The 22,301-nt window shown below is 40.5% G+C and overlaps 3 protein-coding genes across 5 annotated transcripts; 1 reads left to right on the forward strand and 2 right to left on the reverse strand.

The window, feature by feature from the left end:
- Positions 1-164: 164 nt before the first annotated feature.
- LOC135235958 (alpha-2-antiplasmin-like) lies at positions 165-9,626 on the forward strand. Its single transcript, XM_064302054.1, has 9 exons — positions 165-427; positions 3,762-3,833; positions 3,945-4,034; positions 4,568-4,802; positions 5,216-5,359; positions 5,673-5,861; positions 7,117-7,259; positions 7,967-8,171; positions 8,856-9,626. The coding sequence occupies exons 2-9, from the start codon at positions 3,777-3,779 to the stop codon at positions 9,194-9,196; spliced, it is 1,404 nt and encodes a 467-aa protein (XP_064158124.1). The 5' UTR covers positions 165-427; positions 3,762-3,776; the 3' UTR covers positions 9,197-9,626.
- Positions 9,627-9,863: 237 nt separating this feature from the next.
- Positions 9,864-15,665, reverse strand: LOC135235960 (proteasomal ATPase-associated factor 1-like). Of its 3 annotated transcripts, none has more exons than XM_064302056.1 (12): positions 15,506-15,664; positions 15,360-15,400; positions 14,962-15,065; positions 14,413-14,502; positions 13,619-13,717; positions 13,208-13,358; positions 12,798-12,992; positions 12,300-12,391; positions 11,815-11,930; positions 11,214-11,296; positions 10,725-10,807; positions 9,864-10,236 (listed from the first exon to the last, which is right to left on the reverse strand). In XM_064302056.1, the coding sequence occupies exons 1-12, from the start codon at positions 15,550-15,552 to the stop codon at positions 10,159-10,161; spliced, it is 1,179 nt and encodes a 392-aa protein (XP_064158126.1). In that variant the 5' UTR covers positions 15,553-15,664; the 3' UTR covers positions 9,864-10,158. The 3 variants fall into 3 exon arrangements, 2 of the variants coding, with proteins under 2 accessions (XP_064158126.1, XP_064158127.1); XR_010324471.1 differs by having other exon boundaries at positions 10,180-10,236; positions 11,815-11,877; positions 15,506-15,665; XM_064302057.1 differs by lacking the exons at positions 15,360-15,400; positions 15,506-15,664 and having other exon boundaries at positions 13,619-13,694; positions 14,962-15,019.
- A 1,221-nt stretch (positions 15,666-16,886) lies between these two features.
- On the reverse strand, positions 16,887-22,085 carry LOC135235963 (pleckstrin homology domain-containing family B member 1-like). Its single transcript, XM_064302061.1, has 6 exons — positions 21,903-22,085; positions 19,817-19,969; positions 18,864-18,966; positions 18,601-18,640; positions 17,952-18,054; positions 16,887-17,294 (listed from the first exon to the last, which is right to left on the reverse strand). The coding sequence occupies exons 1-6, from the start codon at positions 21,937-21,939 to the stop codon at positions 17,161-17,163; spliced, it is 570 nt and encodes a 189-aa protein (XP_064158131.1). The 5' UTR covers positions 21,940-22,085; the 3' UTR covers positions 16,887-17,160.
- Between the last annotated feature and the right edge of the window lie 216 nt (positions 22,086-22,301).

Raw genomic sequence — 22,301 nt, forward strand, 5'->3', positions numbered from 1 at the left:
TTCTCCTGTGCGGACTGTTCCTCTGATGATTCATGTCCAGTAATCATACTCCCAGATCCAGTAAGAATTTTGTGCAAACAATGTTAGATATTTCTAAACACAAAATTGAGTTTAAAAAGGAAGAGCACTTGTACAGACCGCTTCAGATCCACTTTCCCTCTGTGTGTTAGAGACATCATAGCCCTGCTACTATATTTCAATGCTCAGTTTCTCTGTTTAATATTTCACCTCTGGATCTGTCTCAATATTTACATTTAGAACAAGTAGTGACTTAAATGACGTGCAGATCAATTGAAGTAGAAATTTAACTTGTTGCTGAGAACCTGCCAGAACTGAGCACTGGAGATCTCTCTCATTGCGCATTTGTGTGTTCCTCTCTCTCTATTTTAGACTGGATAGCTGGGCCTCCGGACTTCATTTTTCCAAGGTAAGCTCAACTGTTTTTTATTTATTTTATTTTTTTAAATTGCTATGTCTGCCATTCCCCTCATCTGTGCAGTGTCTTATTCCTGATGGTGAGAGCTGTTATTTGTATTCAACTATAGCTCAGCTTTGCCTTGCAGGTGATCTTTTTATGAGCTAAACATGTCTAACTAAGGTTATGCCCTTTAATTTTGCATTGACCAATTATGTGTTGACTAGTGCTAAAAAACATTTTTCACAATAAATCAAATGTGGGCTTTTCAGATCTGCTTGCATGTACTTTTGTGTACAGAAAGTTAAAACATCAAACTGACACTTGTGAAAGTAACCTTTCAAAGTTAAGATTTAGATTGGAGTGAAATTTGTGAACTTTCAAGCCATTTTTTGTAATGTTCTGTTGTGCGGTTGTGGTTTGTTTGTCCAAACTGGAATTGTGAAAGCACAGAGACCTTTAGCCTTTAAAGCATTATTGATTTTTTTTGTAACTAAAGCATATTTGTAACGTTTTCAAGGCTATTTCAAACTAGCCTTCTCTCATGATAAATAAATCAGAAAACTAATGGTGGTTTTGTGCCGGAGGAGATTTTTTGTTTCTTTCAGGGATAGTTCACTTTATGGGTTTTTAAAAAATATTCTTTCAGTTTCATTGCATGTTTTCTGTTGGCTCAGACAGTTTTTTTTATGTACAATGAATGATTTTAGATACCTGTCTGTACAAGTGCTTGTGTAGGCTAAATTGATTACAGCACTGGAAAGGCTGTATATGAACAAAGTTGGGGCAAAAAACAAAACACTATAAGCAAGTCTGGTTGTTGCTGCATTTTAGATGAACAAGTAAATCTAAAATTATACAATATAACACCAGTATTGTGCCTATTAAATTGAAGAACATAAAGAAGGTGTTGAATCTACATAGTGGTGTGTCTCTGCCAACCGTGCACTTGTCCCTAGAAGGGAGTTCAGTCAACCAAGACTACGGAATCTCGTCATCTAACAGCAGTCTATACTGACTGGTCACTCGGGTAACCCCGGTCCTCCTGTTGAGCTGCACATGAAACATCTTCCTCCGACTTGCTTGTCTGTGACAACCCGACTTGTACACTGCTGTGTGATAAGTGGCGGTTGCAGCCTACTGCTTTGGAAAAGTGCACACGTTCTGGACGGTACACCAATGGAAAGAGAAAGACTTAATAGATTTTACATTAAACTGAACATTTCAAAAATGTGAAATAAATACCATTAACTGTGCAGGTGCCCACCTTTGGTCAGAAATAAGAAACTATAGACTATGATTGCATTATAGGTGCAATAAATAGAATTTCTGACCTGAGTCAAGTTGCAGTTTGAATGAAAACGGCAAATAATTTTGTTACAGGTCGGACTGTTTTAGTAAGCTTATTTATTGACAGCAGAAATTTTGACCAGACACACACAGTTCAATTTTAAAGTAGGCTAATGTAAATGATATATACAATTCAATAAAAAATGTACATTTTCAAATAATGATCAATGTTATGTTAATGCAACTGCATTTTGTGTGGAAGGTCTTACCAAACGTGACTAAGCAGCATTATTTATGTAAATTAAAAGCATGAGCATGTGTGTATAATTTCAGTGTTACTTACTTGGGCCTCCAACTGTGGCAGCTGCTTTACTGTTGTGCAAATTGAGTGATGAATCAGACATAAGACACTCATTATCTGTATGAGTATTGATATAGACCAGTGTTTCTCAACCCTGGCCCTGGAGACCCACTGTTTATGTTCCTGATCAATTAAGATTGTTGACAATGTGTTTAACTTCTACCATAATTGTGTGGTTCAGCTTAATTTAACACAAGGCAGGTTTGGCTTGTTGCCATTTGCAGTCAGTAAAACCCAACCCATTTTATACTAGTTTTTTTTCGGTTTCCACAGCAAACAGGACCCAACTAATTTCACCTGTCAGGTTATAAATGAAAAAAAGGAACCTCTTTCAAATAGAATTATTTGCCACATAGCACATACAACAAAGTAAATGAAAGCATAAATTATTCTGACCAATTGAACTTCCTGGAAAGTACATTTGGGACATTTATTTTTACAGCATGCATAGCTATTTCTGGCTTAATGTCCCTTTAAGGGGGTAAATCATCCTTCAGTAGACATAAAAATTCAAATTAAGAACAATAAGTGTCTAATTAAGAACAATTTGCAGCTCAGTACAATGCAGAGCTTGTTACTATGGTTGGAATAAAAACCATAGTGGGTCCTCAGGGTCAGAGTTGAGATACTGGTTTAGACCCTTCTTGAAATCTGAAGGAATACCACCAACCTTAAAGTTTACTTCAAACATGCTGTTCAAGATGACATATTGTCCGCTGTGGGTTAACCCAATTTGCAGTCTTAAGCTGTAATTTTCCTAGTATTTCATAGCCTACTGTTACTACGTAATGTATTTGTGGCAAATTGGCATGCCAACAATACATTTCCTCACACGTCTGAGGAAGGATATAAGGAAAAAGCAGTGCGACAAAATAACAGAAAACTCAAACAACAGATTTCTCCTTGACTTTTAAATAGTTTGAATATTACTGTATCCCAATTAAAGCCAACATATAAATGCAAAAATCTGCATGAACAAGCATATGTATGGTATCGGCGTGTGTGCCAATTGGTGCAGCTGTATAAATTCACTCAGCGCACAACACAAGGCAGCGTGAAATCAGGATAGGCTACACCAAAAAATCCAAAAAGAGAGATACTTCTACAAAACGGCGGTAAAGATGCATCCAAAAGTAAAGAAAGCACATTATGTTCCCTCTCACTATGAATGTGGTGGAAATCGCCAAATGCCCAAACTGAACTTTATTCAGAATATCTGTTTGCTCATAGAAACGACCAATCAATTAACTAATATTATTGCAAATATAGCATTGTTTTAAAAATCATGGTTCTGCGATGCACATGTAAATTATTAAACATTTCCCCCCCTCATTGCTTTTGATAAATTAACTGTGTACAAATTAGGAGTACACCATTGAATGACATAGTTATGGTCCTCTGGGTTGAAGCAACCTGATGTAGGCGTTCTCAATTGATTTATTCTCTGTCCACTTTTCACGTGTAGCCTGCCATTATAAGCATCAGCGTTAGCCTCCTTTTGTGCTCAGTGAATACTCGAGCTGAAGGGACACTATGAGGAATCCTAGGTATTGGAATCTTAGCCTTCCCCAACAGAAGTGGATTGATAAAGAGCTCTTTCAAATGTGGTATTTAAAATTTAGTCCAGCACTTTCCGATGTTTCTGCATTACTGTGTGTGACAGGGACTGGTGGTGATAACGGTGTTGTTTTCCAGGCGGACCGAAGGAGCATGGATACTCGTATGCTAGCACTCCTGTTGTTCTGTCTCTGCAGTCAAGGACTGAGCGTAAGACATCTTTGTGGCATTGATTAAGGTGTTTTCAATACTTCTGATAAAAATGAGGCACAGGCCCATGTTCTCTCAGAGTGTTGATGAAATCATTATTTCTGTCCACAGGACGACGGGCTATTTGAAAATGGGACAGGCAGCTCTGGAAAAATTCCTCTTGTGCCCCTAATACCCCTGATGCCCAGCCTTCCTATAGGGGTCTGTGCCAAACCCATATCACTGGCATACTCACAAAGCATGTGTTTTGTGTGTGTGTGTGTGTGTGTGTGTGTGTGTGTGTGTGCGCGCATGCGTGCGTCTTCTTCTTTTTAGTACTTGGCACATTTTGAATTTGATCATCACACTTGGTCATATTTCATCTGCACACCCAGGTCCAGTAACTGTGAAAACCTTTCTTAAGCAGAAACAACTTAATCATATTCTGTAAGTGTTGATCAGTCCCTCAGATTGCCTGTCAGAAATTCAAGATTCAAGCCTTCGCATGGATATTTTGTAATCTTTTCAAGGTCAAAATTCTGCATAGTATGCCTTTAATGTTCAATTTAATGTTATTGTCTTTTTTCCATGTATTTATTTTATCCATACTTTTAGTGTGTGTAGAGCTATGTACATGACATTAGAAAAAGGACTCTGCAAATAAAGGTATTATTATAAAAGTTATTATTTGTCCCAAAGCATGTACATGTCAGATGTGCAATCTCTCTCTCTCTAATGCTGAGCCTCTCTCTCAGGACCCTCTCTCCCCTACCAGTAATGGGTCTGTGCCCCTGGAAAGCTCGGAAGAGGAGGAAGACCTGAAGGACTGTGGGGGTCTGGCTTCCAGTGTCAGCGCTAAACGGGCTGTAGGGGGCGCTATAATGAAACTGGGCCTGGAGCTCCTGAAGACACTGAAGGACAGTCCAGAGCAGCCCAACACAATCATCTCACCGCTTAGCATCTCTCTAGCTCTCTCACAGCTGGCTCTCGGTGGGAGGCTTGTGTACATTTGTTTATCTGTCTGCTTGCATTTGTGTGTGTGTATTTGTGTGCTTTGTGTGTGCTTGCATGTGTGTGTGTGTTTGCACATGTTTGTGCGTTAAATATCTAAAAAAGAATGTGTTATTTGATTATACAATAATATAATATGAACTTAATTGTTCTCAGTTAGACACAAAAATGATTTTAATGTTTATGCATGCAATTTATGTATGCAACAAAGAAATGTTTCATTTTCTATTGTGCCAAATGATTCCTTCAGAAAGAGGTTACATTATGAAACAGTCTGTGTTTGCAGAGCATGTTTGAAAATGTCTCTGGGCATGTTGAATGTTGATGTGTCCAGCAGGGGGCAGTGTATTGCAAGAGTTAATGCAGTGTTCCACATATGTGACTGTTCTCAGGGGCGGTGAATGAGACTGAGCAACTGCTCCTGCATGCTCTGCATGCAGATGCCCTGCCCTGCTACCACAAGGTCCTGCGAGGGCTTCTCAAACAGCTGCATGGGGGCGCCCTACAAGTGGCCACCCGGCTGTACCTGAAACCAGGTAAGCACTGGGGGCGAAAGTGGGAGGGCGAGGTTAGCCAGGCAGTACTTTAACATCAATGGTACAAATAAAGTATTTACAGTCATGCACATTATTCTCTTTGCTAAAACGTTGAAACTAAATGCACTGTAGCTTTGCCGACCATGTCAGTCTCTTGTTGAAAAAAAGACCTTGAATTCATCCAGAAATACTGATCTGGCTCCAAGCTCCTGAGAACAAAGATAAATGAAGTGAACTGACAAAACCTCCAAAATCAATAAATTAGTCTGGTGCCAAAATTAATCATTTTCACTGTTGGTCTGTGTATCCGCAGGGTTTAAAGTAAAGGAAGCCTTTGCTAAAGAGTCCCTGCATATGTATAAGTCTGATACAATGGCCCTTGCTGGCCTGGAGGAAGTGAACAAGTGGGTGGAGAAAGCCACAAAGGGTGTGATCACCAACTTCCTGTCCAGTGTACCGGCTGATTTAGTCCTCATGCTCATCAATGCTGTACACTTTAAAGGTGAGTCCTCTGAAGGATTGTCTCTCTGTGTGAGCTGTCCAGTTTATTTATTTTATAACATGCTTTGGCAATGTTCATAAATGAGGACCCATGTCATTTGACTAAAGCTTCAGTTAAATTGATTTTACTAAATTTAAATCAGTCTTCTTAATGAAATTTTCTTTCTTGAGTGAAGAATAAAACATAATAAAACACGCTAACATAATTGATATATATATGTGTGTACACATATATATATATATATATATATATATAAATATAATGAATTAGCCTACCTGTTTGCATGTGCACATTATGCAATTAACGGAAATGATTTTTAATCAAGGAAATCAAAGGAAAATATGTTGAGGAACTGCAAGGTGCCTCATCCTCTTTAAGTACTGTACCAGTGTGTTGATGGGCCCCATGGTCTGGTACCTGTCAAGGCACTGTTCCAGTGCATGGATAGGCCCCATACCTTGATAGTACAGACTGTGGCAAGCAGCCTTGTAGGACTGTAGTGTCACTCAAAGATGGGAGAGTTTCAGTTAGATTCAGGAGCACCAGCGCCCCCCCACTGGCCGAGTGGGCTCTCGCTGTTCCTCCTGCTTACCTGGCTTCATGTGACACAACTGGAGGCCCGAGCCAAACTCACAAACTGTGGTGTGATAAGAAGCAGAGCCTGACATAACCTGTAGGTGAGGGAAGGACATGCTTGTGAGCTCTGGTAAATATGATTGGACATTCCAAAAGTGGGAGAAAAGGGGAGAAAGGCATTTAAAAAGAAAATTGGTGGAATTAAATCACTGTTTTAGAGCACATATTTCAGCTTCCTCTATTTTCAGCTGATGAGCCTCCACTGTTAGCTGTATATGAGGGACATCTTATATCAACATGTCTTTTAGATTTCCAATATGTCAGTCACACATTGCATGATTTGCATTAAACAAATATTTTTAGAATTCAGCTTGGGGCAGCCAATTATTGCAGCTGGAATTAAATTTAGAAGGCAAATATACTTTTCTCCCAAAAACTGGAGAAAGCGCTTCAATAACTAAACAAAAAAAAAAAAAAAACACCTTACCTTGACGAGCATATGGTAATTATGCATCCATCTTGGCCATAACCCACCTTTTTATGTTTGGATCTACAGAGGTGCTATTGACCTTAATGAGCCTGTGGAGACCGCTGATAACTCCTTGTGGTGTTACTCCAAGTGCTGTCAGGGTTGGCTAATGTCATTTTTAAAGCCTGTGTCTGTTTATCCCACACGCAGGGCAATGGCAAGCTCGCTTTGATACCCGTTTCACCTCAAAGGACCTCTTCTATCTCAATGACAAGGAAGTGGTCCACGTGGACATGATGCTGGGCCCGAAGTATCCCCTGAGTCTGCTCATCGACGTCGACCTGGACGCCATGGTAGGACTCCTCCATCCGTATCTCCATGCCATCAGCCGTCTTCCCATTTCCATGCGTTCATGTGACTATAAGCGGGGAACTCCCGGTTTTGTGCACACTGCCAAATGGAAATGAACCTTCTGTACATAATAATGAAAGCATCCTGTGTAAGAACAGGTGCTTTCATTAGAAACCACCTGTTCATTAGAAAGAACAAGTGTGCATGTGTATGAGAACATGTATATAGACCATGGACCATATACATATAGAACATGTAATTAGGTGTTGTTTCTAAAGATTCAAAAGATGCTTTTGCTGACTGCAACCAGTGGGCCTTGCTGAAATCACATTGTGGCACTTTTCCAGTTTGGAAATGCCTGAAATTGTGGGCAATTTTAAACCTGGTAAATAGACTTTGGGAAACTTAGTTGTGTTTCATCTGGTTTCAGAAATCAACACAACCCTTTTTCCATTTACTGAAGATTTCTGTTCTATTTAATATGAAGCTGTGTTGAATCTAAGTTGATGAACCCTAGGTGAAAGCAGATTTAGCTTCCAGGAAACACACATCCTCACCTGTCCTCTTCTTAATCTCATTTCATGAATTTACTCAACATTAATTTCCTCTTTTTTTTATGTACTCCATGTTTGTCCATCCCTCTCTCCCTGATCCCAAATATGCCCAACCCCCCCCCCCCCCCCTCATCCTCCCCATCGTACTGGAGTAGGTGGCCCTGTTCCCTTTTAAGCAGGGCATGAGCCTGCTGGTGGTGATGCCCTCTTCAGGGCAGGTGAACATGTCGGCTATCGGTGCCAAGCTCAACACCACAGACCTGTATGCCCGTTTGGGACGTCCCAAGACCATGCAGGTCAAACTTCCCAAATTCACGCTGGAATATGGGAGTGAGCTGAAGGAAGCTTTCACTAGCATGGGTAAGGGGGAATGCACCTGAATGCAGACATGTATATGCACACATTCACACACACACAGGCACATACAGATTTTAGGGCCAGGCACCGGACTCTGGCCTTCTTATGGAAGCAAATGTAGCAGGTTCTGTTCAGTACTTGGATAGAAGACCTCCAGAAGCTTGTCACTAGAAGCAGAGTTGGGGGCTAGTGGGGGCGATCTTTCTTATGGACCTTAAGGTTCCGTCTTTAAGATGTGATGTTAAACTGAAATCCTAACTCACTGTGTCCATTCAAAATCCCACTATATATTTTTTGAAAGAGTAGGAATGTTTATCTTGGGTCCTGGTCAAATTCACCAAAAGATGGTGAAGATATGTGACAAGATAAATGTCTCGTATTTCATGGGCTGCAATACCCTGCTTTTTGTACCTATTTTTCTAGTTGTCACTGGACTGAAATTGGTTAACCAGAAAGGTCAACAAAATTCTCATAGTGCACAGACAGTGTCTATTACAATATGTGAATGTAAAATGAATTGATCATCCTGAGGGTCTCTGCCTCTGCTACTAGACCTAGCAAGCTGCTCCACCTGTGTAAAGCAGCACTTCCTGATATCCATGCATGTGTAAATGTTTATTAAAGCTAATGCTCCGGCACGGAAAACTCTCAACACATTTCAGTCTGTCCCTCCTTTCTTTCCCTCAGGGCTTGGGGAGCTCTTTTCCAGACCCAACCTGGCAAAGATAGCGGACGGCTCCCTGCTGGTGTCCAGCGTGCAGCACAAGTCCTCCATGGAGCTGAACGAGGAGGGCGCGGAGGCGACGGCTGCCACCAGCGTGACCTTATCTCGCTCCAACCCCACCTTCAGCGTCAACCAACCCTTCTTCTTCGCCCTCATGGACGATAAAACGCAGACCCCCCTCTTCCTGGGAGTGGTCAGGAACCCTAACCCTGCCGCCCCTGTCATACAGATTGGGGGCTCAGGGAACAATGATAAATTGCCTGACAAGACTAATGGGCACTCTGTTAACCAGCTACCCAAGTAATTGCAACCTGATGGGCTGAGAATAGAGTAAGGCAACTGACCTGGAACTGCAAAGCTGTCTATCAGGGAGAGGAAAATGCACACATGCAAGCGTTTCGCACTGTGACAAACACACACACACACACACACACACACGTAAACAGATATTCACACGCGCACACTCACACTGATACCAACACCAATCGCACATTGATACCAATAAATAAATGTATTATTTTCCCCAATGCCAGTGTTCAGGAATACAAACGTTGAGGCAAAGCATCCCAGTATTCAGAACAGGGTGAATATGTGAAAACAACCACAGTGCTGAGGCATCCTTTCCCTTTTAACAGCAATATTAGTAGCGCACTAGGTCCCCTTTTCTCCTGAATTTCACTAACTGTTCTCGTGGAGCATCTTGATGTTTTCGATTAAAGAAATGTTACTGAAAATGAGAGATGTCATCCTTCAGATATCATTGTCCCAAATACTTCTTACCCTGTCATCCATCAAATAGGGAACCTCAGCGTTCATTGCTTTAAGCAGGCGGACATTTAACTTTGTAGGACCGTGCCTTTGCTGGCTGTCTCATGCTACCTTTGGTTTGTGGCACAAATGCAAAAGGCATTCTATAGTATCTGTAGACTTTATAAAAGTAAAATTAAATGTCACAAAAAAACTGATTTCAATTCACAAAAATCACAACTGAATTTATTGTTCAGTGAAAAGTGCACATTTAACTAATCTCATGTTGATAAAGAACACCTGTTCAAGTACAGCGTAATCACTGCTTATGCACAATTTATAACTTGAAGCTGAGACTTTGTGTCCAAACATAATTTCTGCCCACTCTGAATATCAAAATGCATAGAAAGCCAACAGCACAAGGGATACTTCAAGAGGCCTATAGAATCAGGCTGAGACATTCTGAGAATTCCACTGCTGTCCATCACTGGCCACTGATAAAAGCACCGATGTCGTAGTTCATAGGCTGGACAGCTGGTACTTCCTCACAAGCCCATCTCTGCAGCACGTGAAAATGCACTTCTCCCACACAGCCACCTGCACCACAGTAAAATGCATATTTTAGTACTGCAAGTGTTCCAAGTAGAAAACAGTCAAACAATACTATGGCTTATCACTGGGGTCACAACCCTAGTCCCAGAGTTTTATGCCCCGAGTATGATCGATTTCATTCCAACCAATCTCGAAATTTTGCTCTGGAACATTTCACTTGCAATATAGGCTTGACTCCTTACCATTTCCTTTGCCTTTAAACTTCTCTGTACAAATAGTTTAGTTTCAGTGACCAGACGCCCACATTTTCAGTAATTAGGCTGATTTAATGTTCAAGTAAATTATTATCATCATCATTATTATAGGCTATTCAACAAGTTGTTTATAAGCTGGTCTGCAGTCAGTATTGTCATTAGAAATTTGCCTATATATTGATAATCCTCTGGAAGATTTCCCAATTTTTGATGCTTGAAAGAACTCAAACCCCCTGGTTAATCAATTAGAATGAACGTGACTGGACTAGAAAGGTTCACCTTGTAGACGGGATCAGCATCAGGACCAGTCAGTTCAATGGTATGGTCGAGGTCTTGCTGAATGATAAAACAGCTGCCATCACCTGTTAATAAGAGTACATTTGTAGTTATGCGGGTGTAGAAGTCCTTGGGTCAGCTAAACACATTTAAAAGGCAAAGCCACAATTGTAGCATTTAGCATGTGCTTTATTGAAACGTGTTACTGTAAGTGTTTTCATGTTGCACCCCCCCCCCGTTTATCAAATAACTCAAAATATTTAAAATAGTAATTTCTAAGATTTCACTGAAAATTTTCAGCCTCACTCATAACAGTTGAAAACAGCTGAAAGTCCGTAACACAGATTAAATGAACTACTGTGCCACTCCTTCTCTTATGTCCTTTTATGGCTTACGAGTGCCACTTTGAACACTTTTGCATTTCATTACACATTATAAAAGATAAGAAAAAAACACCCCATACCCACACAGCTATAACAAGGCCGTTCTTACCTTGGCTGGCGATAAACCCCTCTCTGACTGGTATTATTGAATGGACAGGGGCTCCAGATCTGTGGAAAACCTGTACAGGCGTGCTGTTGAGAAACAGCCCGATTCATCCGTCAGAGAAGCCATGGAGTGTACAGTCAGCATCCTATTCAAATAGTCCCCTTCGCACCCACAAAGTATCCTCCAGAAAACCCACATGCCTTTTTACATGACTTTTCTATGAGCTTTTCCATTTATTAATTATGAAATGATTTCCACTGTCCATGAAAACCAGCAGTTTTCAGGGGACATATAAACAACAAATGCTAAAGAGTTAGAGAACTTTTGCACAAATTGATGTTCCCAACATCAATGTAGCAATCACTTTCCTAAATATATGGAGAATATGAATAAAGCTAATCACATGCTAAACAAGCTGGAAAAGTAGACATTCTGTATTGCAAGAAACACTTCTAAGTTGCACTCAACAAAATGCCGCCAAAAAAACAAACTCTTTGTTACAGTGTTAAAGGTTGTGAATTTACAGATAATCGTTTGATTGAAATAAATCTACAAGAAAACTACCATAGACTACCATTTAGATTCACACTGGCTGAAATCTCACCTCAAACACCTCAGGTCGAGCTGGTAGATGTTTCCATCTTGGGCTCCAGCAGCTACATACACACTGGAGAGGAAGGTGCAGCAGTTAAAGGCATCTGACCCATGAAATTCAAAAACCTGAGAAGGGAGACATCAATATTAGCATTAATCACACAGTCTTACTCACAGTTTGTGGAAGCAATGAAAAGGTACCCGAAGGCTCGTACTACAAATTCATAAACGGAAGAATTTCATGAGAACAAATTTTTAACATTCAATTAAACTTTTTGCAACAGATGCTTTTCATGTAGGCAAAAATAAGCTAATTTTCAGTTTTCATATATTTCAAGACATACTCCACTGACACTCCAGTGAGGCTGATATTGTCTTCTTGTGGATGGCATTTACTTGGCTCCTTACTGATAGCACTACATTGACTACGTACCCGAGCTCCAAAAAAATGAAACCATAATATATGATAAGTGGGTGAACACTGACTTAACTTACAGGAGTCCTGCTCTGAAGACCAACGCCCTGGAGCTTCTGGTCTTCTCGAGCCAGTAGCAGCAGCTTGTCTTCAGTTCCCACCTCTCGCTCACCTGCAACATTCACAGTTCACATCACAAGAGAATGGAAAAAATGTCCAGCCAGCTGCTCAGAGGACAATCACTATGTTGAAATCTTAGTGTCGGTTTCTGGAGGGGATGTCTGTGTAAAACCTTTTGATTAATTTTTCTGATCACTGTGTACTACCTTTCAGACTAATAGCAAATGCTACCAATGCTTAGTAAATGATATGTTTATGGCAAACCAAAAAGTTTGAATTTGTTTATGAATGCTAGCCAAAATTAGCTAATATTGGCCTTGTTGAATGCACATCAGGATTTTATATGGGTGCACTAAAAAGCACTGTATCAGCCTACTTTCAATACAGAGCATTTAATATGAAAACACATAGGTCCACTTAACCTCTGGAAATTTCAATAAGTGAACTGTGGTATTTACCTGGGTGCTCTGGAGGGGTCCCCAGATTGATGCTGTTGTCAGCTGTTCCCACGCAGCAGCCATTGACTGGCGCACCGCAGTCTGCCACCACAGCCAGACAGGTCGATTTCCCACAATCCCACAGCCGAGCTGTACCATCCCGTGAGCACGACACGACATTTCTTCCTCGGTCCACAATAGAAGTATCTAGGATACCTGAACAGTGGGGGGAAAAGAACATCAACTCAACACCAAATGGCTCTGATAAAATTTAACTCTGTATCTCAAAACAAGGTCAACTTGACCCAAAAATCCTGAATTGGTAAAATGACTGCATGTATTTATGCAGTGGCTAACAGCTCTGATCCCTGTAGTTCATAGGGATTCAGGTAGCCTTGCGGTCTTGTGAGCTTCAGCGTATGTGGACTCACCTGCTCTGTGCCCTTTAAGCGTGGCGGGGCAGGTGCCATCTTCACAGGACCACACCTTCACCTGCGCATCCATCCCCCCGCTCAGCACCACCATTCCCGAGGGGAAGAACCTGCAGCAGTTCACATCGTAGATGTGGCCAATCAGCTCCCTCTGTCAGAAACCACACACAGACCAGTAAATTCTGTCAGAAACCACTCACAGGGCATGTTAAAATCCATGTTTTAAAGGCACACTATTCAAAATTAGATTAAGATATGAAGACTAAGATAGAAATCTAAAAAAAATACCTAACTTAGATGGGATATATTTTCTTATTGGTGGATGCACAGGCTTAAGTGCATTTAATGTGTGCACCCCGATTATCGCGGACCCTTCTATCTATAATATGTGCACCTTGGTCAATCACTCACCCTTCTGTCCCCATTCTTGCAGTTCCAGATCTTCATGGAGCCATCTGTGCTGGTGGAAACTCCCAAACCTCCTCCACTGGAAATGTCCAAACATGTTATCTGTGACATTCAGACAGCAGATGTTGTATTCTCGCTAATGAAAGTGCATACTCATCATCATGTGAAATTACAGTATGCTGCACCATTTAAAATTTTTTTAAAAGACACAAAATAAATGGGATTTTGGCAGCAATTCTCAGAGTTTCAGTAAGCTTCCAATATCCAGTTCCCTGAAGCAAGCACCCTAAACATTAAGGATCCTTTCATGAGGCCTGTCCAGCAAAAGCGCTAGCACTAAATGCAGTGACGTGCCCCACAGTCAGAACCTGGCTGCACTAGCGCTAAGCTGAACTGTCCACACCAAGACCCTGAGAGGGAGGGAGGGCTCCAGCTGGTAGGCTGTTCTCTGCCCTCCTGCAGATCACAGACATCTCTGGCTGACACAGGCAGTCTTCCAGCACAACAGATGAGCACCTCACCCAGAGCCAAGAAACAGCAGCTATCTAAAACCACTTTGGAAGATTTGTCTCTTGTCTCTGCCTCTGTCTTTGTCTCTGTCCAGGTTGGATTGAAATGTGCACAATTTTTTATGGCATATCTTCTCTATTCTCAAATTTATTTGATGGGGTTTGAACCGAAACAACAGACAGAGGCAAGTTGCTCTGATAACCTCTCTTATGTTCCAAAAAACCCATTTTATGTCGGCTACAGAAAAATAAAGGTACTGCATTAATACAAAACAAAACGTTACTTACACTTTTATCATGAATCTTTGGAAAAGATGTGTAGGGAATTATGAATGTGGATGATGTTCTTCCAGAAGGACAGGAAAGGTGGATGCTTTTCTATAGAATAACCAAAAATACATTGTTTGGATATCACGCTTCATAAAAATTTCCAGGTCTTAGAACACTCTGAATACAAAACACAGGACAGCTACTGATACAGGACAGCTACTGAAAAGCCATAGTAGTCTTCCTCCACTTTGAAAAAAGCTTTAAATCCAGGCTGTGTTTAAATTTCACATAACTATTTAAGGCTGCAGAGGGAGGGGGTGGTGAGTTTTTGAAGAGGCCTAGTAAATAGCTCGGTCACAAAGTTAAAAAACTGAATTCATTGCAGTATGGAAAATTATAAAAACCAACATGACAACTCTATGTTTATTGCTTGTGTGTTTATGGGGCAAGAAAACTAAACAACAGGAAAAGGCAAAATAACAGGGAAAACGTATCGCCTGCTATAATGCACGCATTTGTGTTCACTGGCTGGTGTTAACTTCTTGCTATGTGGCAATGAATAGGCACCTTTGAAATTTGCAGCACTTCGAACTCCTCGGATGCTGTGACCGTGGGTATACCGTCGCAACTGACCCCTTGACATTTCAGGCTACCATACACCGTTGGCTTTCCTACAACAACAACCACATATTAACAAACCGCATACAGTTGTTTAAAGTAGTTTGCATGCTAGCTATGTTAGCTAGCTTATTTAGATACCTGGCACAGTGGTTAATTCACAAGTCCTCTTTAATTTACACGTAGTGACACGTAGTTAACTCAGCTATCTGTAGCTAGACAGTACAGTGAAACGTTAACTTCATGATGTCACTCAAACGCTCATTTCGTTAATCGCTGTCACGGTCAGCTACTTATCCTTGCAACCCGATTGACTTATGCAGTACCTCCCATTCTCGTCGCCGTACCTGGTATTTTGCATGAAACCCAAACTTCCCCCTCGTTTTCTCTGCAAAAATAGAACAACGATGACATACAATGTGAGGCCAACCGTCACATTATATATTCGCAGCAATGGCGAAGATAGTAATTCGGAGTTTTTGAAGCAACTTACCTTAACGCCGTCCACCAGTCGCTTTGGAGTTGTATCCTTGCCTCCATTTTGTAGCTTCCTTTATTGTGAATACGTTTCTGCGTTGCGTGATTAGCGTTCGCGCTTTCAGCGTGCGGACGCAGCGGGCGTCTGCGTAGAATGTTTTTTTAATGCCGGGTAATTTTTTGGGTGCTTTTTCGTTTTTTTTTAGACCGTGCATCTGCGGTATTTTGGAAATCGGTAATCTAATGACGTGAATTCGTGACCAGAGTTTAGTGATTTGTATTCATAGAAACACATGGTTCTGATGGAATGGGGCAGTGAAATGGACAACATGAAAAGGGAAAAAAACAATCATCTGGAATAGAAGACATGCGGGGACTTATTAGACAGCAGCAGAGAGTACTGCCACAGTAAGGTAAGGACCTTAGGTAAGGACAGGTAAAGGGGGAAAGTGAAAAACATGAAGAGAAGCACTGAGGACATGCAAGTTTCAAGAAGTGCCGTGGAGCACTGCCATCATGTAGGACTCATGTAGATATGAGAAGGCAGGTAGAGACAAAGAGCCAAAGTATTTAGAGCAGGGATCTCAAATTCACCCTGGATGGGCAGTTGGTTTTCAGGGTAGCCTATTTCACCATTTAAGGGCTTGATTTCATTCATCAATTGTAAAGAGTACACATACTTAAATTTGGTAGTGATTGAAAACCACGAAAACCTGCAGTCACAACAATCCTCCTGGACTGGAGTTTGAGGCCCATGATTTAAGGTCTTTACTATTCTCATCTGGCCCTCAATGGAAGCTCACCTCAGTCCTTTAAAATATATTTTCACAACATTAAATGTGTAGACACAGGAGAGTTTTTTCCCACCCAAGCTTTATTTAGATCATTCATTGTACAACATGAGCAGCATTTCATTCGCAAACTGAATTCATCAGTGCCATTTGAGAAAATTATATTACTATTTCTCAGGTTTACCTAATCACATTGCATCACTTTTATCCCAGAAAGGCTATGTTCTGTGTTGTTTGCCATAAATGTTCTGTAAACATTAGGCAACAAAATAAGCTAATACTGTACTGCAAAACTCACTATAAATGTGTTTTTTATGTAGAAAAATAGGTCACATATTAAAAGTGTAATGTAGTCTCTTCCTCTGTTTAGAAATTGATGTTGAATACAGCAGTCCATTATGAACATGCATGCACATAGGTCCTATGTTTTAACTTTACTCGTTTTTTAAAGGAGGCTTGGAAATTCAGAAATTATGAATGTACGATTACTTCATTTTAGTTAGGCTCTCATCCTTTGTACTGTCATATTTTGATTTATGAAATTAAGATTATGAAGATGTTTAAAATGTACTATCTTGAATTGTCACCAAAAATGAAATACAAAAATGAATGAATCTGTATTTAATTCTTTCGATCTGTGCAGAGACAATCATGATTTTTTGATTACAAAAGTAACCAAATGTCACTTCTATGAGAAATATATATTACCACATATTGTTATTGAATAAATACATATGGAAACATTTGGCATAACAGGCCAAAGTTAAGCTGCTTAAGCCTAGAGCAGTTCTCTCACAGGGCCTGAGTGCTCTCACATTGCCTCAGGCTAGTTCATCCCCCTAGCTCACTGGGAGACAGATCTCTGCAGGCACTGGCCACTTTAACAGAACCAGAATGGCATCCACATAAAAGACTGCAGCGCCGCCCCGGTGGCCATCCCTGCCAGTAGCCCCAATGCCACTTCTTCTCCCATTCCATCACTTGGGTCCTCCTGGATCACAATATGGTGGGTACCTGCATTTAGAGACAATCACTTCAGTTAGTGTACAGCAGTTACCTAAATTAACTTATTTGGTTATTATGGTTCAACAGTCACAGAATTTATATATTAGTACTGCAGTATTATTTGCAAGTTTATATGTATAGCACATTTCATACAAAATGTAATTCAAAGTGCTTTACACCAGACATTAGAATACAAGAACAGAAAAAGCAGAATAAAATACAAAAAAAAAAACAATAAGGGAAATGTTTTTTTCAAATTAAAAATTTAAAAATAATATTTACAGTGCAGGTTTCCCAATATTTAACACATACAATTTTATTTTAGATTTAAAAGTGGTACTTGTTGGGGTAAGTCTCAGGTCTTATGGAAGTTTGTTCCAGACAGTGCAGCATAGTAGCTAAAGACAGCTTCACCATGTGTTGTTTTATATCTAGGAAAAATAAGTAAACCTGTTCCAGACGACCTGAGAGGTCTAGAGGGTTCATATTTTTAAAAGACATTACAGATGTATTTAGGCCTCAAACCATTTAGTGATACTCTCAGTAAATCACTTTTCAAATTAATGTTACATTTGACCAGTAATCTAACTCCATGTCTGTCCCTGATGATAAGAGATTTGTGGAAAGGACATCTCTTGAATGTAGATTTAACATCTAAGACATTACCTCCATATCCATATCCAGGGTAATCGGGACTGATGTAAATGGCATTGTGGCTGTCTACAGGGACAAACTGGTAGTTGTCATCATATGGATCATAAGTGTACACCTGAGGAGAAAGAGGCAGTAAAATATTGATGAACTGTGTCTTGAATTAAATGCTGAAGTTGAAAAACTTTTAGTAAGTTTTTTTAAATATTGGACAGTCTGTCCTTATGTATTTTTTTCCACTTTATTCAGACAGGAAGAAAGCAGAGGGGGTAACATGTAGAGATGGGATCACAGCACAGAAAGTGCAACAGTGGGGAATGGAACCCCTGGCAACACAGGACCTATGCACTGTGCTACATGGTCTTGCCCCTGTTTAGTAAGATGTGACATAGTTGCACAGTCCATAGGGCAGGCTCTATGTGGAGGGGAGGGGTTTGGTCCTCTGTCATGGAACTTTCTGAACTGTGATCTCTTCCCTGTGTTACCCTCTTTGCTCTCTACCTGTCTCAATGAAGTGAAACATATTAGGTGTTGCACATTGTCTGCTGTTGCAAAAGCACTGCGGTTCTCCCCACTATTGCTGTCTTTTCCCCTCCTCTCTGGCCCCCTTTCACCCATGCACATAAAACTCCACATTCTCAGGAAAGAGCAGCAGGATACTTACTGGACTTCTTTTTGCCTCCATTAAAGCCAGCTTCCATGATCTGTCACACACCCGCCAGGATGTAACGCATGCATTAGGAGAGAGGAGATAAGGGACATCACACTGTATTCACTCAGGGTCACTTACAGCAAAAGAGAACAGCAGTGGATTCACCTGATTAATTGGAGCAACAGTGCCAGATCTGGGTAACGGCACTCCCAGGCCAGTGATTGTGCTGTCCATGTTCTGGGATTGTGGGATATGAGGAACTAACAGCCACTCACAGTGCTTCATCTTCACTGTTGGCACACATCACCATGGTGGACCCATCCCGCTGAAACACAAGCAGCAGGCATTCTCTTGGACGGCCTTCTGGAGGGCACACACCTGGGAACATCAGAAATCATAATCAGCAGTTTAGTGCAGGAATGCACCAAATCCAGGATTCGGTTTGAACTCTCCTGAACCTTCTACAATTCTATCAACAAAACCAAAACCTGTGCACCTCGATGTGTTGAAGGGGGAATCAAATCATGATGTGAAGTTCAGCTGTGCAGCTGGAAAGTAAAAATAGAAATCGCAAACAAAAAAGTCTTGTGTGGCAGTATTTCAGGTCAAAAGAGGGCAATTCAAGTCCAGCCATATGTACAATGTGAAGCTGATTTGTCTTGTAGTGGCAAGAACATTTAACAATACCAACATAGCCACTGCTAAAACATTTGCACCTGAAACATGCAATGGAGTGATTCATTCAGCAATTGGGAAAATGATAGTGATTGACTTGCAGCCTTATTCTATTGTGGAGGACACCGGATTTAGTCAGCTTCTCCAACTATTTGAGCCAAGGCACAAAATCCCCCCCAGACATTTCTTTGCTGACAAAATTATACCTGACGTGTATGAGGCCGTCATGTCCCGCAAAGGGAACACATTGCTCACTTGCAAGCTTTAGCCTTCAAGTGCCAAAACAAGGCTTTCTGCCCTGCAGCAGTAGTTTGTTCTGCCGCATCACCTTTTAATTCAGAATGTGACCACGAGATGGAACTCCACTTTCCTGATGTTTCAGCTTTTGTTGAAACAGAAATGTGCCATGATCACCTACAGTATGTGTCTGAGACAAACATCAATATATTCAAGCTCAGTAATGGATATTTATAGACAACATTCTCAATGTGCTCAAAACGTTTGAAAAAGGTTTTAAAATAAATAAGGCCTATGGATATATTGATCCCCTTACCTGTGCATTCCAGCCCAGACTTGACACCGACACACCTTTCCTTGAGACGCAACGTTGTTTCATAGTCATTGCGGCTGTCATCTTTATAGCAGATGAAGGTCCCATCCATCCACAGATCGAAATAATTCAGCTTCCATCGTTTCAGAATGGAGCCTGAAGGAACAGGTGAACATACCACAAAATACCTGTCAGTCACTCTATTTTAAATTCTTCCCACCTACTGTGTAGTTGTTCCATTTTTAAACTCTATTAAAACAATGAATAAATAAATATATACTACTTAAACTAATCTCTTGCTCAGATGTCATGGGAAGCACTCAGTTGTTTCATTGTTACATCAAAAGAAGATACCCACACACTCACAGTACCACTACAAAATTTGCTTTATTTTCCAGGTTTTCCTCAGTTATGCTTCATGAAGCTGATGCTAAGATGCACCATTTCCTCTATGTCATTCTTATGCTGATGGCCTTCAACTGTATATGTTCCATTAAACCAATTTCCACTATCCAGGTTGAAAAACACAGTGTAAAACATGGTGCAAATCTTCTACTTCCTCCCTCTGATAAAATTAAGATTATGCTTCTTGGTTCCACTCAGCGTCGTGATATTAGGATAAAATATAGATGCTCTCCGTTTGTCCACAACAGGAAATCACACGTGACCCAACTCTCTCTGCAGCACCATGCTGCAGCAAAAGTGTGTTGAGTGCTGTTTACTTCCCTCTTAGGAACATTGATTTTTTTTAAATCTCAAATGACTCAAAATATATTGTAAGCCCCTTAGGTTAGTTCAAAATTTAGCAGAAAACCTCCTGCCCAAGACTAAGACATTTGGCCATCAAACAGCCATTCATGCTTCTCTTCATTTGCATTACTGTCCTGACAACAAAATCTTGTTTCTAACCTATAAAGTGGTGCATCATTTCAGACCGGCGTACCTGAGTAATATTGTTTCTCAGCGTCACACTCTCAATTTACCCAAAATGTCAAAGCTCAAAACGAAGAGCAGAGCTTGTCGCCAGGTGCAACAAACATTGAAATGATGTCCCTCAGGTCATATGGGAAGCAGAAACTCTTTCAGTTTTGAAATCATGACTCTATAGTATTATTAGTATTATTTAACATTTTACATTTGTATTATTGAATTCATGATCTTGACTTTGTTTTCCATCAATTTTAAATGAGTAATCAGATGTATCTATGGCTTCAATTAGGTTTTATAGCTCAAATTATGGTTCAGCTAGGATTAGGGCTAGGAAAACGGTAAGTCTGAGGGTTGAGGCAAGTATACGGTTGTGTTCAGCAGCTTGAAGAATGGTTAGGACATGGGTTCTATGACCACACAAAGATGTATTATATATGCACATTTTTTCAAGGAAAACCTTTTTTTTTAAAGCTCAGTATCTGAGAAGTATATACGTGGAAGATTGAAACCTGTAAATTCTTGTCTCAGTGATTTGGCCAGTAGCCTATTTATAGTTTAAGTCAAAGACCAATTGTCTGTTACCAAGGTAGTGGATATTCTCTACTTCTTTATGTAACTCCTTGATAAAGACAGTAACAGGATTACCATGGTGGCCTGTTTTACCGTAGTTACAGAAACACCCATTTTTGGCCATTTGTCGGCTTGTGAGCTGGGAATTAGAAATTGGCTGTGAATTGGAAATTCCCATAAATCCTTTCCTACACTGATCACTGCTCTCAGTATTCTTCAATGTGTTTCACTTGACAAATAATAATATGAGTTAAATTATAAGTGCATATTACATAAGCTTATAGGGTGGATCATGGCATAAACTAGGGAATAAATATAAATATGTAACATGTACCACATGACAATTAATAACTAATCTGAACTGATAACTAATCTGAACTGATTGTTTTTCTGGTCATGTTGCTGTTAGTTTCATGAAAATTACTGAACATATTTCAAATGTGATTTGTATTTAACAAGATTATTGAAATGCATTTTGATTGGATATGCATTTGAGTTTATCAATTCAATATATTTCAAACAGTTCAGGACTTGTAATACAAAAACACGGTCATAATTAATGAGGAGAATTAAAGGACGGATCACTCACTCTGTCTCCAGAGCCGCCCAGACCTCATCAAAGCCATGTTGTCAGAATGTAGTCCGTCACTGGAGAACGTCCAGGCAGTGTGATAGGGATGTTTTGGTTTGCTAGTAGGTAACCAGTGACTGTCTGAAGTTCTCAGACGTGCAGATCTAGACTTACAGCAGGCCAGCGACTCTGGATTTTAACTCAGCTCTGGAGGGGGGCAGGGTGGAGGAGGGGCTGTTTCTAATCTGAGAGGGATGACATCTTGGATAATTGGAGATTAGTGACCTGCATTGCTATTGCTAAGAATGCTCTCGACACTTCCTTGGCTGTCTTCATGTGGGTCTGTTACAGAATCATGCATGGTGTATGTTATTCTCATGTGTTATCTATAGCAACATGTACATGCTCAGTGACCTC

This window comes from Anguilla rostrata, chromosome 12 (genome assembly GCF_018555375.3).
Source record: "Anguilla rostrata isolate EN2019 chromosome 12, ASM1855537v3, whole genome shotgun sequence".
NCBI lineage: Eukaryota > Metazoa > Chordata > Actinopteri > Anguilliformes > Anguillidae > Anguilla > Anguilla rostrata.

Bases quoted from the DNA above. Each gene is read 5' to 3' on its own strand.
- LOC135235960 (XM_064302056.1), bottom strand. From the start codon at position 15,552: ATGGAGGCAAGGATACAACTCCAAAGCGACTGGTGGACGGCGTTAAG. The intron at 11,297-11,814 runs GTGAGATTTCAG...GTTTCTCAACAG, and splicing joins CTCGACCTGAGGTGTTTGAG to CACGCCTGTACAGGTTTTCC. The intron at 10,237-10,724 runs GTGAACCTTTCT...ACTGTGGTGCAG, and splicing joins ATGCTGATCCCGTCTACAAG to GTGGCTGTGTGGGAGAAGTG.
- LOC135235963 (XM_064302061.1), bottom strand. From the start codon at position 21,939: ATGGCTTTGATGAGGTCTGGGCGGCTCTGGAGACAGA. The intron at 19,970-21,902 runs GTGAGTGATCCG...CTGTTCCTTCAG, and splicing joins TGGGCGGCTCTGGAGACAGA to GCTCCATTCTGAAACGATGG. The intron at 18,055-18,600 runs GTAAGTATCCTG...CTTTCTCCTCAG, and splicing joins TGGAGGCAAAAAGAAGTCCA to GTGTACACTTATGATCCATA.
- LOC135235958 (XM_064302054.1), top strand. From the start codon at position 3,777: ATGGATACTCGTATGCTAGCACTCCTGTTGTTCTGTCTCTGCAGTCAA. The intron at 4,803-5,215 runs GTGGGAGGCTTG...GACTGTTCTCAG, and splicing joins TCTCTCACAGCTGGCTCTCG to GGGCGGTGAATGAGACTGAG. The intron at 7,260-7,966 runs GTAGGACTCCTC...GTACTGGAGTAG, and splicing joins ACGTCGACCTGGACGCCATG to GTGGCCCTGTTCCCTTTTAA.